The sequence below is a fragment of the Dermacentor andersoni genome, chromosome 3 (assembly GCF_023375885.2).
Source record: "Dermacentor andersoni chromosome 3, qqDerAnde1_hic_scaffold, whole genome shotgun sequence".
In the NCBI taxonomy this organism is placed as follows: Eukaryota; Metazoa; Arthropoda; class Arachnida; order Ixodida; family Ixodidae; genus Dermacentor; species Dermacentor andersoni.
Genome location: NC_092816.1, coordinates 74,258,503 through 74,274,824, shown reverse-complemented (window position 1 = coordinate 74,274,824; position 16,322 = coordinate 74,258,503). Strand labels below are relative to the sequence as shown.

The following is a 16,322-nucleotide window of genomic DNA, read 5'->3' as shown; positions in this document are numbered from 1 at the left end:
AGCAACGAGTGCACATTTCTCAGCTGAAAGCTCCAGGCCTTGCCTTCTGAGATATGTTGACACAGCCGTTGAAGCTTTCTGAAGTCGCGCGCGTACTTGTACAGGTGTCACTCCTGAAGCCCATATGCAAATGTCGTCTTGATATACTGAGAGCTGAACGGTTTGAGGTAACGTATCAGCGAGACAAATGAGCACCAGGTTGAAAAGGGTGGGGCTGTGTGCTCCCCCTTGCGGTACACCACGACTGGTATAGCTAGATGGCGTTCGCCCGTCTTCAGTCAAAATAAAGAAAGATCTTCCATTCAAATAGTTGTGTATCCAGCGGAAGGTGCATCCACCAATCCCTAAAGCTTCTAACGCGTCCAGAATTGCATGATGATCTACATTGTCGTACGCACCTTTAACATCAAGGAATAAGGCCGCAGTGATTCGTTTCAGAAGTTTCTGGTGTTGTACGTATGTTACAAGGTCGATACGGCCATCTATTGACGAGCGTCCGCGTCGAAAACCAGCCATTATCTCTGGATAGACGTTATAAACTTCCAAGTACCATTCCAACCGTGTCAGGATCATTCTCTCCATTGTCTTGCCGACACAGCTGACCAGTTCCATTGGATGGTAAGATGACAATTCCAATGGAGATTTGCCAGCCTCGAGGAGTGGAACAAGGCAACAGGATTTCCACGTGGTAGGGACCACGCCGTCCCGCCATGATGCGTTGTATAGGCCAAGAAGTGCATCTCTGGCCTCTTGACCAAGGTTTGCAAGCGCAGAGTATGGGATGCGATCGGGTCCTGGTGACGAAGATCGCCTGCACCCAGCAAGTGCGGCCTCCAGTTCTTCGATGGAGAAAGGCGCGTCCATGCGAGGATCCCGGGTGCAAGGGGGAACAATAGCAATAGGTGCGCAAGGTGAATACCTGAACGCCGGACCCGTGATCCCTACGAAGTAATCTTTGGCTACGTCGACTTATGAGGGTCCTTGATGGAGGGCTTAAGATTTAAAAGGACGGCGCTGTTGAGGAGCTGTTAGAAGTGCGCGGATTGTTCTGCAGACAACCGACAGAGGTTTACGCGGATCTAGAGACTCACAAAATTATTTCCAGTGTTGATTTTGCAGTACAGCAAGGCGACGCAGAACTTTCTTTTGAATGCGTCCCGCCCCTCTAAGGTCACAGACCGATTTCTTCCGTCTGTACCGTCGCTCCGCTCTGCGGCGGATTGCATGGAGGCTTTGTATTTCTGCATCAAAATCTGTGTATTTCTCCAGGGGACGAAATGAACGCATAGCATCCTGCATAGTCTTGGCAACCTCAAATTCTAATGTGGACGAAAAGCCTTCGTGGCATGCGTCTTCCATAAGTGATTTAAACATGGGCCAATCTATTGTTTGTTTAAAATTTGATGGAGCGAATTTCGTTAGGCCTTTTATCTTCAGGTAGATAGGAATATGCTCGCTTCCGTGGGTGTCTTATCTGTGAACCAATAGACGCAGTGAATGAGGCATCGAGAAACAAAAGCAAAGTCTAAACAACTACTGTACGTCTCGCCGCGCAGAAACGCTCGACTGCCATCATTTAGACAGCAAAGTTGATGGTGGCAAGCAAAGGAAACAAGGTTTCTTCCTTTGGAGTTTACCTTGTTGCTTCCTCAAAATGAATGATGCGCGTTGAAGTCCCCAACAACAACCCATGGACCAGGAGTCGCATCTATATAGTCACTCAGTCTCTGCCTATCGAAACGACTTGATGGCGAAGGGTAAGCGCCCACTAATGTACACGTAAGTTTGTTTTTCCACGGTCAAACAGACATACTGATTACTGTCATCTCGCCTCACTGTATTAACAACGTAGGTCAGTTCACACCGTATGTATATGATAACTTTGCTAATGTCATTACAAGTCGATGACACGTAAGGTTCATAGCCTGAGATCCGGACGGGTTTCTGTAGGTTCGGCTCACAGACAATATTTTGTAGAACTTTCCATCTGTAATGCTTCACAAGGAAGCGCCCTGGGGGTATCACAAATAAATAAATTAAAAATAAATAAATAAATATGAACACCGGCTTTTGTGCTGTGTATCTTTATTCAGTGTGCGCGTATCATTCCGCCGTCTTTCTGTACGATACATTTTACCAACTTGCGCAGCTTTCTGTAGTGGTAAGCTACTTTATCTTATCATAATACTTGATGCAGCCACGTTGTGAATGACATCTACTTGTGAAATGGACAGAAAGTTTTGCTTTCAATTTCATTTTTCTCTCCGGTGTTATGCCTCTGGTAGCCATCAGGCCAGGCATCATGCAGGCATAGGGATGAGTTCGTACTGGAGTAGGAGCGAAAGAAAAAGGTTTATTTACGTATTGAAACAAGTAGCCAAATTCTAGTCAGCGCCCTCTCAGTGCCACTAGAGAGGTCCTTTTTAAGCCGTTCTTCTTGCTATAGTTCCCTACACAAGGGAATTCGATGACCTTGTTGTGGCCTATCAGAGGTGTCGTACAGTTCACAGAACTCCGCCTCTGATGTCCAACCTTCAAAGCAAGGACGAGACAATTTGGAAACAGATTTCGTTTGCACTTCTTTGACGAAACAGTTCACGCTCGTTATCGCCTCAACGGAAGGTGACGGACGCTGTCGTTTCTAAGTAAAGCCGTTTGTTCGGCCGTCACAGTGCGTGTCGGGCACTGCTGTCACCGTCTGGGCGGCGCTCACGCCTCGGGGGAGACACCCAAAGAGTGTGCACTGCCAATTTGGGGTGCTTGTTTTCCCGTCACACTCGGTGACGGGCACAGCTGTCACCGTCTTGGCGGCACTGCTTCCTCGGGAGAAACGTCCAAACAATGCACCATGCCTATTCGTTGCGCAACACTGGAGGACATGCAATTATTCGTGATTTCTATGGCCATATACTTGTAACTATCCTATCACTGTTTAAGTTGAACTGTTGTTGTTAGTCTGATCAGGAGAAACATGAAATAACATGCAAACAATAATGAATATATGAAACAAATAGTTCTATGTATCTATAGTCTATATCAAACGTGATGTAATGTAATGTTTATTGCATAATGTAAAAAAAATTATACATGAATGCTAAGTAAAACAGGCATCAATCTATTCCTAAAGGATTACGCGGGTTACTGCAGCCTGTCCAAAGCGTCGTAGACGTCGGGAAGAGGGTAGGTATTCTGGTGAGCGTTATTATTTAGCGTACGATATATTATTTCGCCAAATCATACTCAGCCATCCTTTTGGTTACGTGCGCGACCAAAGAGGTTGTTGGAAGCATAAATTATGTTGTGGACCGGCGAACAAGAAATTATATCTTCATTCAATTATCTTTGACTACGAGGAAGAATCAAGGCAGAGGCTGCGACGTTTGATATGGGAACTGCCGGTTTCAATATGGTGCGCAACCACAGATGTCCAGCCTTAGGCGTGGGAGTAGACGTCGAAGTGGCTAATGCTTGCAGCATTGAAGATAGCAAAGCTCTGACGCTGGTAGAAGTCTCATTACAGATGCTGGTAGCCTGAAAAGGTGACGAAGTGTCGATGCACGGAGGCGCGGTTGAAATCATCTCCAGCTCCGGGAGATGTAAAAACACTGGTATCTTCAGCAAGAACGTTTGTTCCCACCCGCAGCAGCTGAGGCTAATTTTGAGGGTTCAAGACGATAAGAACACGACTGTGGGAAGTATGGTTCAGGCTGCAAGAAATGTCCACGAGGAAATGGCTCGCGTGGGTTAAGCAACAACCACGGCAACTCCGTCGATGATGCCGTTAGAAGCTCATGATTATATTGGTCTTAGTCTTACACTAGCGAATACAAGGAAGAAGACGCGGACGTACGTGGCGTATTAGAAGCATCGGTGAGATGCTGCTGTGAAGCACAATGGGGACGGAAATTTTCTGATTTCTTTAGGCTATACTTGGATTGGTATGAAGTGAAGAGAGGTGTGGTGCCGGTGATACAAAGCCAGCGGTCGCAACATTATTTTTGAGGCAGAATGAGTGGAAGATACGACGAAGGATAATTGACGAATATCTGTGGCGAAGATGCTGAGCTCGGTGTAGTAGCGCATGCCGTCATTGAAAGCACCAGCAGCACACTGTCCGATAGTAAAGATTAGAGCGCTATTCGCGCCGTGAAGCACAGGTCCGAACCCGGGCATGATAAACTTTGCCCACTTCATTACAAATCGCAGGCACAGCGAAGCCTAGGCCGATTGGTTCATCTGCTGGGATATCTGCAGCACACATGGAAAGAGAATTGGCCCGGTTGATGGCAGGTACTGACGTAGATAAAAAGAAAACAGTTTAACAAACAAAAACAAAAATAAATATTTATTTTTCCCAATCGACGGTCAATTGCTGGACAGCGTGGTGGCGCGATGGCGTGACGAACAACTGCGGTAAGGTGAAATAGCGCGACGTACCGAAGTGCACAAACGAAGTGTCACATCTACTGCATGGAGTAACTGCAGGCTGAATGAGGAGGGAAATGGTGACCAGCTACAGCGCCAAGACGATGAGCATAATCTCATCCTTCTTCCTGTCGACGCCTGGGACAGAATTGTAAGATGTATGCACGAAGGCCTTGCTGACTAGGCTGTATCCACGCTGTGGGTGGTAGGGACGCTAATTATGTTCCTGAAAGTTCCCGCGTACGGTATTGAGAATCATCGCTTGGAGATCAGCATCATACACCAGAATTCGAGACTTACAGACGCCACGTTGAGTCGAATAGCTTGTATTTTTCCCTGGCGTTGAAACGAGGAGCTCCTATCGCAACCAGTTTTATCGGAGTTTTAACAACAAGCGCGTTAAAGGAAATGTATTCAATGGACCTCAAGATAAGAAGGGTGCGTTCTACCTCCATCAAGCTGTTGTCGTCTCAGCAAAATAGGTCAAGCAGGTCTTCAGTGTGTGGCAAAAAAGACTCGCCCAAAAGTTAAACACGAGTTTTCGACTTATTAATGAGCTCAAAGCGGCCAGAGGCTGTAGAGAGCATTTGGCGTAAATACTAAGTAAATGCAGGTCAGCGCATCAAGTCAGGCAGACCCGTCGTTAAGAAACCACAGCTTCGCTACGCCAGTGAGAGAGAAAGTGACATCTTGTATCGACTGAGGCTCGTTCGACTGAATGAAGGCACTTGCTCAGTTTCAGCCATAGAGCCATTCACCAGTGATGTGGCCATGAAGGACGGCAAAACATTCAATATCATTGTGAGGATGGGTGAAGGGCAGCAGGTTGCGTTGGCAACTCTAGGGGCGCCTTGGCATGTGCATAAAATCAGGTCTGTAGTTGAAGGGCGCGACCGGCGATTCGAAAGGAGCTCCAACGAGGAGAAGAGCGCAAGAGGACTGCAGAATTAAGGAGCATTTCCACCACTTTTGTTACGTAGGCCGAGCCAACCATTTATTTGAGCCGGAGGAGAAGTTTGAGCTATTCATGATTATCTACAATGATAGGTTCAAAAGCTTACAAAGCACTTACAAGGCAGCACATACCTGCTTAATGCGATAATATTATTGTGGGATTTCATCCACTTTGGAGGTAATCTATCACCTAACATCAAATGTGGGCCGGTACCGATGGGAAACCAGTTTAACACGGCGTCTCATAATGCAAGCTATCAAGGGTAAAGAAATCGAGAATCTGGCCCGTGACGCACATGCCAGACATTTGAAAGAACGACTCTCGCGCGAGAGAAGCATGCGTGTGATTGTAGCATATTGACTAGAGCATTAGACAGCTGTGCTGAAATACATTGGTTCGGTCACATCATCCGTAACATATTTCTTTCTAGCATTATAGGGGGACTTGACTCACTTTCGAGGTGTGTTGAGCGTACGCAAGCACAACACATTGTGTACAACATCGCAAGTTTCTGATCGACACAAGGTATTAAAACGTTACTTTGATAAATGAATGTGAGCAAAGTCCCCTGTGATGCAGAGGCGCACCGCTGTCGAGACGGCACAATCATCACAATCTAAGCACGCATGTATTTCAATACTTAGGGAGAAGAGCTAAGGTTTGGCCTATACTTAGAAAATTAGTCAGTTTTCCGCTGAGCCACCTTTGTTGTGCTATGTCGGGAGCTCTTATACTTGGCACACATTACCATAATAACGTGCTATCTTCATGCGTTGTTTTGTGCAGAGAGTCATCAAATGAAACTGACAGACACAGTATAGCATCGCGTTGTCATGGCGCTCACATTGGATCGGGAGTGCAAAGCCTCATTGCCTCCTTGAAGCAAGCATCGAGATACGGCATCTCCTGCAGAGCATCGTATGTGAGTTCCCCCTGAAAGAAAAAAAAAGAAGTATATTAGTCGTTACCCTCTAAGTTCCAAAGTCAGTAGATTTAAGGCAGTGAGAGCAGGCGCTTTTCGCCTGTTCTCCGTATGTTTCATTTTCTGAACTCTGTAAGTATCCTAACCGGAATCCATTGCACAAAGGTATTTGAGGGTGCTTGTAGTTCTAGTCATCATAATGGACACCAAAGGTATAAGCGCGTAGGCATGAAAAGTTACGAGCTTCCTCTTTGACACTTCTGCAACGCCAGAAACAAATGATGTTTTCCCGAATTTGGGAGCGCGTGCAGTCAAGTTAACCCTCAAAAAGAGAAGAGCAAAATATAATTACGAATGGCTGATACTTGTAGGGCAGACAGACAATGACAATAAAGAGCGCAAGAAAGCATACAGTTACAATGATGAATGGGGCATCACAATGCTGGAGTGGGCGAAGGCTTTGGTTGGTCAGACTCCATTTTGAACCATTTGGATTTTTAAACACGCACCCTCGTCCATGGACGCAAACATTTTGGCATTTCACCTTATAAGAATGCGACGGTGAAGGTCTAGATATGAACCCGCCAACACTTGTTTGGTGGCAAAGCGTCAGAGCCATGAGGCAATGCGCAACTATTAACGGCGTTACTCATACAGAAGACGAAGATGTTTCGCCGAGCTCCTCACTCGTGTCAAGATTGTCAAGTTCCGCACGCATAAGTGCATTACCTCTGCTTACACGCGGTTCTTCGTGGAACGGCTGCACGGGCTGAACGCAGTACTCCAGCTACTGTTTAATAGGGCCCCATAAAAGCCTGATCAAAATGCCTGACAAGATACCCATTTAAAATAGAATTTTGGGCTGGTGCATCCAAAATTCACATTAGGCTTCGCTTATCGGAATAAGATGTTAAGAAGTAAAAACTTACTTCACGATCAACGCCACTTAATTAAAAGCTAAGACAGCGTCATTCGATAACTTTCAGCAATTATCCCTTTTATAGAAGTGCAGCCGTGTATGCAGTACATGATTTATGCAAGCAAACAGCAATGTATTCGTTTCATACCTTTGTGAGCACCTTGTCTATTTCTGCAATGACCCTGTCTTGACAATCAGGATTAAGAGCCAGGTAGTATGTGGTAACGCTGAGGGCCATCGTGACGCTCTCTACTCCAGCAACGAAGAATCCTATCCCTTGGGCTGTTATCTCTTCAAGTGACATTTCTGAAAAATGTGTTTACAAAAGCTTTGGACGTTTCTTTCTTTTACAATACCAGAAACAACTTTGTAGCGTTACAAGATTGAATAACCCAAAAAATAAGTGGAGGAATGTCACACTGCTCGTGACTGTGCAACTGTTCTAGGATAAAGTCAGTATTTAAGTATCTTTTTCTTAGAGAAAACAGCCGCCAGCAATTCTTCCCAACTGTGCTACCTTTTTCTAGTGTTGTGAGGACAAACTCATTTTGGAGGTCGGCTGCAATATTTCCCTCAATACAGTCAAGCAAAAACAATAACCGGTGTGTCGTGTAAAAAAAACACTCATGTCTCCTTCCGCAATCCTAGCGACTCAATATTATGTTGGTACATTAAAAAGATCGTCAGTCAGCACTTCTACATTTACTTCAATCCAACCGTACTGTCTTCGCTTTAGCACGTCCAGTTCTCTCGCATATTATTCACTGCAGGGATCCCAGAAAGAAAGCAGGATACTTAATTTTAGAAAGCCAGTGCCCAACCACTCCGTACATATGTTCAACCTGCGCAGTTGAAACGTGCAGCCACGGTGTTATTACTGGGTTGATTCCGACGATTAATTACACGACGGCTTGGTAGGCTGCGGGATCCTCGGTACGCAGTTGCTGCTTGCGCACGGTTGCACGAGCTTCTTGTGACCGGGTTACAGCATCGACACGGCGTAGACGAGTTCGTTCCCCGTTTTGCTCGCGGCATTGCTGATCGAAAGCTGCCTGCTGCTCAGGAGTACGTATGACTCGTGGCCTACCCATTTCAGAGCCGGAGAGAAACTGCTGCGAGTGCGCTTGGCTGCGACGGAGAGGAACGACGTCACTACTGGCGGAGCCAATCGCGCGCCTCTCTCTCTCTCTTTTTTTTTTTTTGTCACGCATGCGCATGGGGTTGCGTCGGAGGAATTTTCGGCGTACGGGCGATGGATGGACGGACGGACGAATCGGCTAGCTATATACAGCTTCGCTGCAGTAGAATAGCTGTAAGGTAGTTCTTTACCACAAGAATCATGCGATTTAAGTTGTCTCGTTAAGAACCACAACTTATATATTGCTGAAGAAACAAGAACAATACAGGCGAAAATCAGGCTAGATTGCTGCTGAGTGTTAAACTGAGGTACTGTCTTTATAGCGCTTCCAGTAAATGAAGCTTATTCAATCAGTATGTATTCTGACTTGGGATTTCCTTCGTTACACGTAACAACACAATATTAGTTATTTCGCTTCTGTATTCCCATAAGCACACCGTTCACTAGTGCCCTTCAAATCTTGTTGTAAAATTGTGTGATCACTAACTATCGAGATATCTTTGAAGATAACGCAATTATCGGCTATATTCGTTTACGTACAGCACCATTGATAACATAGGCCAAACCACCTGCATATAAATTAAAAACATCAGTGGCCTCAGTGTACTTTCGCGAGGCACACGAAACATAAAATCATACAGTCGCGAAGGTTGATTCGAAATTTCCACTGTGAGTTGTTTCGGAGCTTTAGGTACTGATTCAATGAATAATGTGAAATGCTGCCTATGTAGCCTGATTTGTACTTTACCTTGTCATGCATGGAAAACGTTGTTTGATGCATTGAAGCAGAAAGGTAACTGGAACAAGAATGCATTTCGGCAGACACTGTGAAAAATAATATCTCGGAACCGGTGCTGTCCAGAGGATCTGTTCCAAGGGGATACGCGGTGCGAACTCTGTTCGTAGATTGAAATATCCGGCGTGACGTAATTAATTTAAAAGCTAATTAGAGTAATTACGTTAATCATTAAATTGAACATTCACGTAGAAGTAATGGCCGCCTCATCGAGTAATTTAGATCAAGGGCTAGAGTTGTGCTTTCTGCCATAGGCAGTCTTTAAACCTTTCGCGCAGCTAAAGAACACCCTTTAAATATTTGTACTTGTTGGATCTGCATTTTTTTACACAATATTAAACCGCATAAACACAACTCCTTCTTTAGTTGAAAGGGAAAACTGCCATCCACCCGAGTTGCAGCCCGAGGCTGTAAAGGAAAAAATATGTCTATTTCATGTACTTTGCTTCACCTTGGGGCCTTCCACAGAATTAATTTGCCATCCTTTAGCTACCGTTGAGATTTCGCGCACCTGCCTCTGGCGTTTCCCAAGGCACACTTGCTAGACTTTGAAGGGCGCTCTGAAAACGTTCACCGCAGCGTTCCGCAAAGTCCCTAACAACAGTGAATACATCGTCATAAGTTTTCTTTTTGATTTTAGAACATGCTCTATAGACTGTTGAAAAACATCCGAACTTCCGAGTGTTCGCCAGAATACGAGTAAATTAGATGTCTGGTGACGTACGTACCTCCTTTATAGGTTCTGCTTCAGATCAACAAAAATGGGAATAGCAGTGTTTTTTATGTGTATTAGAAGCCGTTTAACTTTATGTTTAGTCTAAGTGATGTGGTGAGCTTGTTAAGGGTTAACTTACCCTTTGTGGGTTATAAGTGCGTGTAACCAACACAAAAAAAGTTGTTCGCAAAATTTCCGTACGTTCTAAATTGCACTGAAGTTTAGCTAACCGGAAAAGCGGTGGCAATAAAGCATTTAAGTTAAGAGTTTATTTTTCAAATTGTTTATGCCACTCTCTGCTCGCATAACACCATCGCTTGAGTGAAGGAAGCTCCTCTAACAAACTAGAACGCAGGGCAAACCACTACGCACGTGCTACACAATCGTTCCCTGAGTTCACCTGAATTTACCTTTCATTTGTATTTGCCCAATGGGAATCATCTAGCCTAAGAATAACTTTTGGGGGGCTACGGCCGTCAACTCTCCATGTTCTTTTTTTTCATTCCTATGCACTTATTAAAATACTGGCCGCTGTCACAGGCACCTGTTATCTCTCCGCTCCTATGTGCGGAACTAAATTACAGAAACCTGATGTCGCCAAAGCAGGGGGGACAACTATCGGGAAGATATCTGCATTACCGAAAAAAATACCACTCTGTTTTGTAGCATATGTCGGCATTGAAGAAAATGTGGGCTCAAAGGACGGAACACCCACAGAGATGACGCATACAACACTTTCACGCTCTTTCTGCATCACCGCAAGGCCTAGTAAATCTAAAGAGGAATCGTGCTAAAATGTTGCACTTGCGAAAGAATACCTGAAACCAGTACCACTGCGCGGAAACTTTGTGCCCCGCGTTTCGCAGCCCATCTCATTCACTTGACTTTAAAAACATTTCATACGGGCAATGCATAAGCATTTAGAACTTATATCTATAGCACGTGTTGGGGTTAACCACATGTTTGTAGAGTGTATGCAAAGCGTAAAGCTGTGGGAGACAGTACGAGCACCGCAGTCTCTGTATGCTGGGATTTCTGAAAACAGACTGCATGTAATTCGAGGACGGGGGTTTCTCGGTGTCTTTCCACCAATATCACTACGAACATTATCGTCAGGCAGACAACGCTTACTCCTAGTGTCAGCATTCTCGGCTTTATTTGCTGCGTTATCTTCCCAGTTGTAGTCAGCATTCATAAACACCTGAAGGAAGTCGTCTTCTTCCTGCAAACCAAGAAATTGAAGACGTGAGGGAGCAACCCAATGCGGTAAATTCTACTTCAGTAGTCTAAAGAAACAGTGGTTTACCACACTGGTAAATTTATGCAGTTGAAACGACTCAGCAAAACAGTTAAGGTTCCAGTTTTTGTTCTCCAGCCGGCGCGAGCTTTTGAATGGTCCTACGATATGTTTTAGCAAAGTGTCTTCGACATAAGATAGCGCTGCCACACAAATGTCGTCCAGAGACAAAACGTTTTCCGAAGCAACAGTTACCCTATATACAAAGTGAAGCAGTTCGTAGCCTTGCTATTATGCACCATCACAGTGTTTGGAAGATCTCGAATATTCTGCGAAAGCAGCACTTGTGATCTCTTACGATCTCACTCGGCAAAGCAATACAAATATTTTGTGACTACTGGCCGAGCTGGACATTCAACCTGGTATCATTCATCATGAGCTTTGTGGCCCAGTGAATTATGAGGTTTTGCAATAGGCGAGCCGAAATAAGAAGCTTCATAAATTTATCAAGAGAAGTCTTGCGAAGCTGAAATTTATTCCTCTGGATTGTTACTGCGTTATTCATTTGAAACGCCATTTGTTGGTTAAAGTATCGTCATCGCGTGGCTTGAAATGATGCTCCCGCTCTACACTAGAAATACTGCACCGAAATATGTACCATGTGGCTGCGAGGAACCACGTAGCTGACATGTTACTGACACGAATCTAATTACTTGAAGGGTCCATTTAGCACGTTCAAATGGTTTCAAGGGTGTTGTCAACACTACATCCGCGCGCAAGTTTCATGAGACTGCGCGCGTATTTACAAAAAGAAAGTTCGTAGCATAGAATTGTCTGCCAGAGAAAATTACAGCCAGTCCTGATGCTGAACATATTGTGACGGGAAGGAAGGAAAGAAGCGTATATCTATATACAGATGGCTTTTAATTGTAGAGCTAACATGCGCAGAGCAGCGAAAAAACCTAAACTCTGCTTTGTCGTATCCAAGGCCACCATCAGCGTGCTCTTCTTCCCACATTACAAACTGTGACAATATCATTCGCGAAGGCGGCTGGCCATTGGGAAACAGCACTTCCGAACGGAAAGCTTAGTGAACTCTGCCTTTTATCTCTGCACGCGTAATAGGCACGTTTCTCTTCGTGTCATTTGGATCGGGCCTTGAGGGCTTCGTTTAAGCTCCCAGTGGATTACACATTCCATTTCTTTTAACTAATGTTGAGGGTGCCCCAATCATGCATACGTTCACTAAAATTTCAGATTTCTGTCAGAACTGCGTTGCTCATATGTAGGGCGAAAGTGCACAAAGTTGAAAGCACTAAGAAAACTAGTGTCCACTAGTTTGGCACTTTACCTTGTTTTTTGACTTCCTTTCTTCAATCAAGTGCGAGACAAATGCCTTGAATACATCAGTACTTGACTTAGGGGGATAATCAGGTTGCAGAACCTTGTACACAGTCGGCATAAGAACTGGAAGAGGTCAAGCACAATGTGCAGCATTTTTATTCATTCTTTTGACGATGCAGTATGCGCAGGTATATTGTGCAGGCTCCAATATTTTTGTGTTGCCAGAAAGTACATGATGGTGGCGCAGTAAGTATGCAATTCTATTAACGGGTGAGTAAGCGCCCTTCCGGTATAAGCTTCTCAAGCAGGCATCCACACAGTTAAGCTACATGAGAAATCTGAGTTTTTTATACGAATCCTTTGTGACGGAACGTTCATTGTCGCTCCTAAGGGCCGTTCCTCTAGCAAAAAAATATTGCGATTGCCTCTTCGACAGCCAGAAAATAAGAGGCCAGTAGGTATTTTGTGATTCTAAACAAGTGTATTGTGCCGCCTAACAGCGCGAACTGTAGACTTAAGCTCAGAGCAACGTCTAAGAGAACAACTTCTGGTGGCGAAGCTTTCAAAGTGGAGATTGTGTCCGCTGGAATAGAGCGATGAGAGAGAGAGAGAAAGCTCTTTATTGAAAATCTATTTATGGCCGTTTCTTACACTTACCTGCGGTGTTTGGGCATCGTAAACTGTAAGGCATGCTAGAGACATTGTTTCAAAGTAAAATAAACATTTATTGGTGTACAAAACCAGGTCTGTAATATTTCTCAACTTCGAATTTAAATCTGCAGCCAAGTTTGAGTTCTGGAGTGTCTGGTTCCGAAGTGAAGATCGCAGTGTCCCAGTCACGGTGGTTCTGGGAGAAAGGTGTCTCATGACCTCGCAAAGTGGGTTTGGAAAGCAATAGCCACTCGGATAATTGAGCCAGGAGCACACCAGTAGCGATAACCTTCCAGAAATTATGCGCTTTTGAACTCTTGCTTCAGTAAGATGCGAATTAGCAAAGATTCAAGTTCGGCATGTTAAGAGACGTGGATATTTTTACCGCTGTGAGAGAATAACTAGTGCTTTCAATTTCCACTATATCTTGGTTGGTAAAGAAAGAGCTACGGTTTTTTTCTACACGAAAATAAACAGCCATTTATAGACTGAAATGCAAACCTCGCCACTTAATGGTGCCGCCTTCAAAACAACACTTCATGACAACACTGATTTTGTAGACGAGACACACTGCTATAAGTGGTGCAGAGGTAAACAAAGACACGAGCTAATGAAAATGTGCCCACAAAGATACAGGGACTCACATGAAATCTCCCACACTTAAAATAGAAATAAGAACTATCCAATATAGGAACCTGTGGTTTGTGGCACAATGTAAAGCAATTCAAAAAGGTTTTTGTTGACTTTTTCTAACCTTTTCTGTTATTTCAGGTGCTGAATAGCAGCCGCAAATGTCAACATCTTAAAAAAAAGACCGATTTGTGGTGTGGCATGCGGAAACGAAGTCACCGATTCTGTACAATGAAATTTTCGACGTAAATTTCTACAGAAAACATGAGATCTTCTGAGTTGATTAATATTGATGCCACAAAGTACAGGTATCATTGTAACATAGTTTTTTATTTCATTGTGAAATCAGGGAGGTTTGGAGTAGACACCCCGCAAATTGCTATTCGATCGTCTTCAGATCACACTCGCATCATGACGCCATTGTGCCGGTGAGAATCAGAACCACATAGCTCCTACAACCGGAAAACGTGCTAAAATAGTTATTTGTTTGTGAGGCAACTATAATTACATTGATACTGATCCGGTGATGCATGCACGTGTTTCCTCGTGTCAAAGAAATCCCAAATACTCACATAACATTATGATTCTCCATCCACTGGAACCCATGTGAATGGCTTCAATACATTTCATAAGGGGATGATTCTTGTCATTGCTGTCGATGTCGACACTATAGTTCAACGCAGCTGTAATTTCTAGCGCCGTGTTGCTTGCAAGTCTGCAAAAGAAAGTTCTCATTCCTTTTTCTTTTTTTTTTTTGAGACATTCAGCACCGTTGAATGTCTCGAATTTGTTTTGGCAACTCACTTTTTCACTAATGCGCATGGTCATTCTCCTTATATGAGATCCTTTTGAGTAACAGCAGCATCAAATATTGCGGGTAACAGTTGTTACATAAGCTAATGTGGCGACGCTCGACTCTGTCACGTCTTCAGATGTCTTCCTTACATAGCTCCCTTCTCTTTTTATGCGGCTTCCCGGCAATACACAAGTGTCGAAGTCAGAGTATGTTGTGGTTGCGCAGAAGTATGAGATGGCACGAGTGTTCCGATGCTAACATTATCGGACGGCGTGTATTATAAGGTTACTATACTAATTTACAAAAAAAGCTGAACGAAAAAATTACAACGGGAAGGTGCCGCCATGTTGCTGCGACCCATTTGGCAACGCTACAGATATTCAAAATGTTATACAAAAACAAGAAATAATGCGCAGGTCATGCGTATGAACAAAGTAGAAAGATTATACCGTTTATTTTTCAGAGATTTTGCATGGCAATTCAGAAAAATTTGATACAAAATTTACGGTGCGTGAACGGCTATGTTTGCAGGCGCTTGACATAGACGGCGCCACCCTACACAGGCAGGTTCAGGATCACGTTAATTGCGTGTCTCACCTCAATAGCATCTCGTGGTGTGCGCCTGCTCGCTTGCACAGAGTTTGCGTTTGCTTTAAGTTCATTTCAACACGGTCAGCAACATTGTGGTTGCCGGTTTGCGGTTGCCGCAAGTCGACAACCAACGCGTTCACCGTATACTTGGTTATTTTCGTGACCTGCAGTGTTTCATTGTCGTTATTCACAATCAATGCAACGTGACCTTATGACACGTAAGATTGTTCGATGCTAAGTGTTTCGTCAAGAACGGCAATGTAAACGAGTGACGAACGATATTACTTTGTTTTTATAAGCTACAAATAACTTCAAAGCAAAGCATGTTTCAAGCATGGAGTGCGGCATCAACACATCTATCGCAATCGACACATTCACCAATTCGTACGAAATATATCATAATAACATCGCAGCATAACCGGTTACTGGGATAAAAACAAAAGCGGGTACATTCCAAGGAAAGACAGTAATCCTGATTTATTAAAGCGGCTGAAAGCGCAAACCAATTTCCATCCCCGCCTTCCAGAAAGTACACTCTATGGCAATGCTCGTAGATGATTTGGACTACGCCGAACGAGCCGAGAAGAAAGAGTATGCGATATTTACATGTCTTCTTAAGCTTCAGCGAAATTTGCGCGCCATTACAACAGTCATTCACGGCGATAAATGCAAATATAGCTACTCGCTGCGCCAAAGCGGTGTCTTGCTCTTACTTAGTAAACAGAGGCAGTGAAGGCAAGTGATGGAGCAACACCACGTGATCAAACATGGCGGCGCCTACGAGAACTCAGCGGAAAGGTTGTATGCGGTACGCGAGAACCGTTTCAATTGCACTTGCTTCGTTGTGTTCAGCTTAAGGACGGTGTCGCGCGTTGAGAAACCCGCGGAGCCTTTTCAATCGGCCGAATGCGCCGCTGTTCGCAACAATGCGCCCGCTAGCGACTTTGCCGCTGCTGGTTTGGTTGCCTGGTTAGTCGAACCAGCCATCGATTCTTCGGCGTGTTCTATTTCTTGCGTAGATCGGCTAGCCTAAATTCTTGTATGGCGGTGCAATAAATGTCCCTTCACTCGTCTACACTGCAATGTGTTGTTGTGTTCCTTGTTCACCGATCGAGATCCCACAATGTATATTTTGTTATTGCAACTATCGAGCTTCCAAACTATGCCAAGTGCTCACGTTCTAAATTTTGCGGATTTTTCTCT

At 44.4% G+C, this 16,322-nt stretch overlaps 1 protein-coding gene across 1 annotated transcript in view; it reads right to left on the bottom strand.

Annotated features, from left to right (window-relative positions):
• LOC126545180 (cytochrome P450 3A41-like) overlaps nt 1-16,322 on the bottom strand; it is a 48,978-nt gene that overhangs the window by 6,062 nt on the left and 26,594 nt on the right. Inside the window, exons 7-11 of the mRNA XM_072287208.1 lie at nt 14,305-14,447; nt 12,459-12,574; nt 11,002-11,092; nt 7,370-7,527; nt 6,225-6,313 (exon numbers count right to left, since the gene is read on the bottom strand). Coding sequence (XP_072143309.1) covers nt 6,225-6,313; nt 7,370-7,527; nt 11,002-11,092; nt 12,459-12,574; nt 14,305-14,447 — 597 coding nt within the window. The remainder of the gene's footprint in view (nt 1-6,224; nt 6,314-7,369; nt 7,528-11,001; nt 11,093-12,458; nt 12,575-14,304; nt 14,448-16,322) is intronic.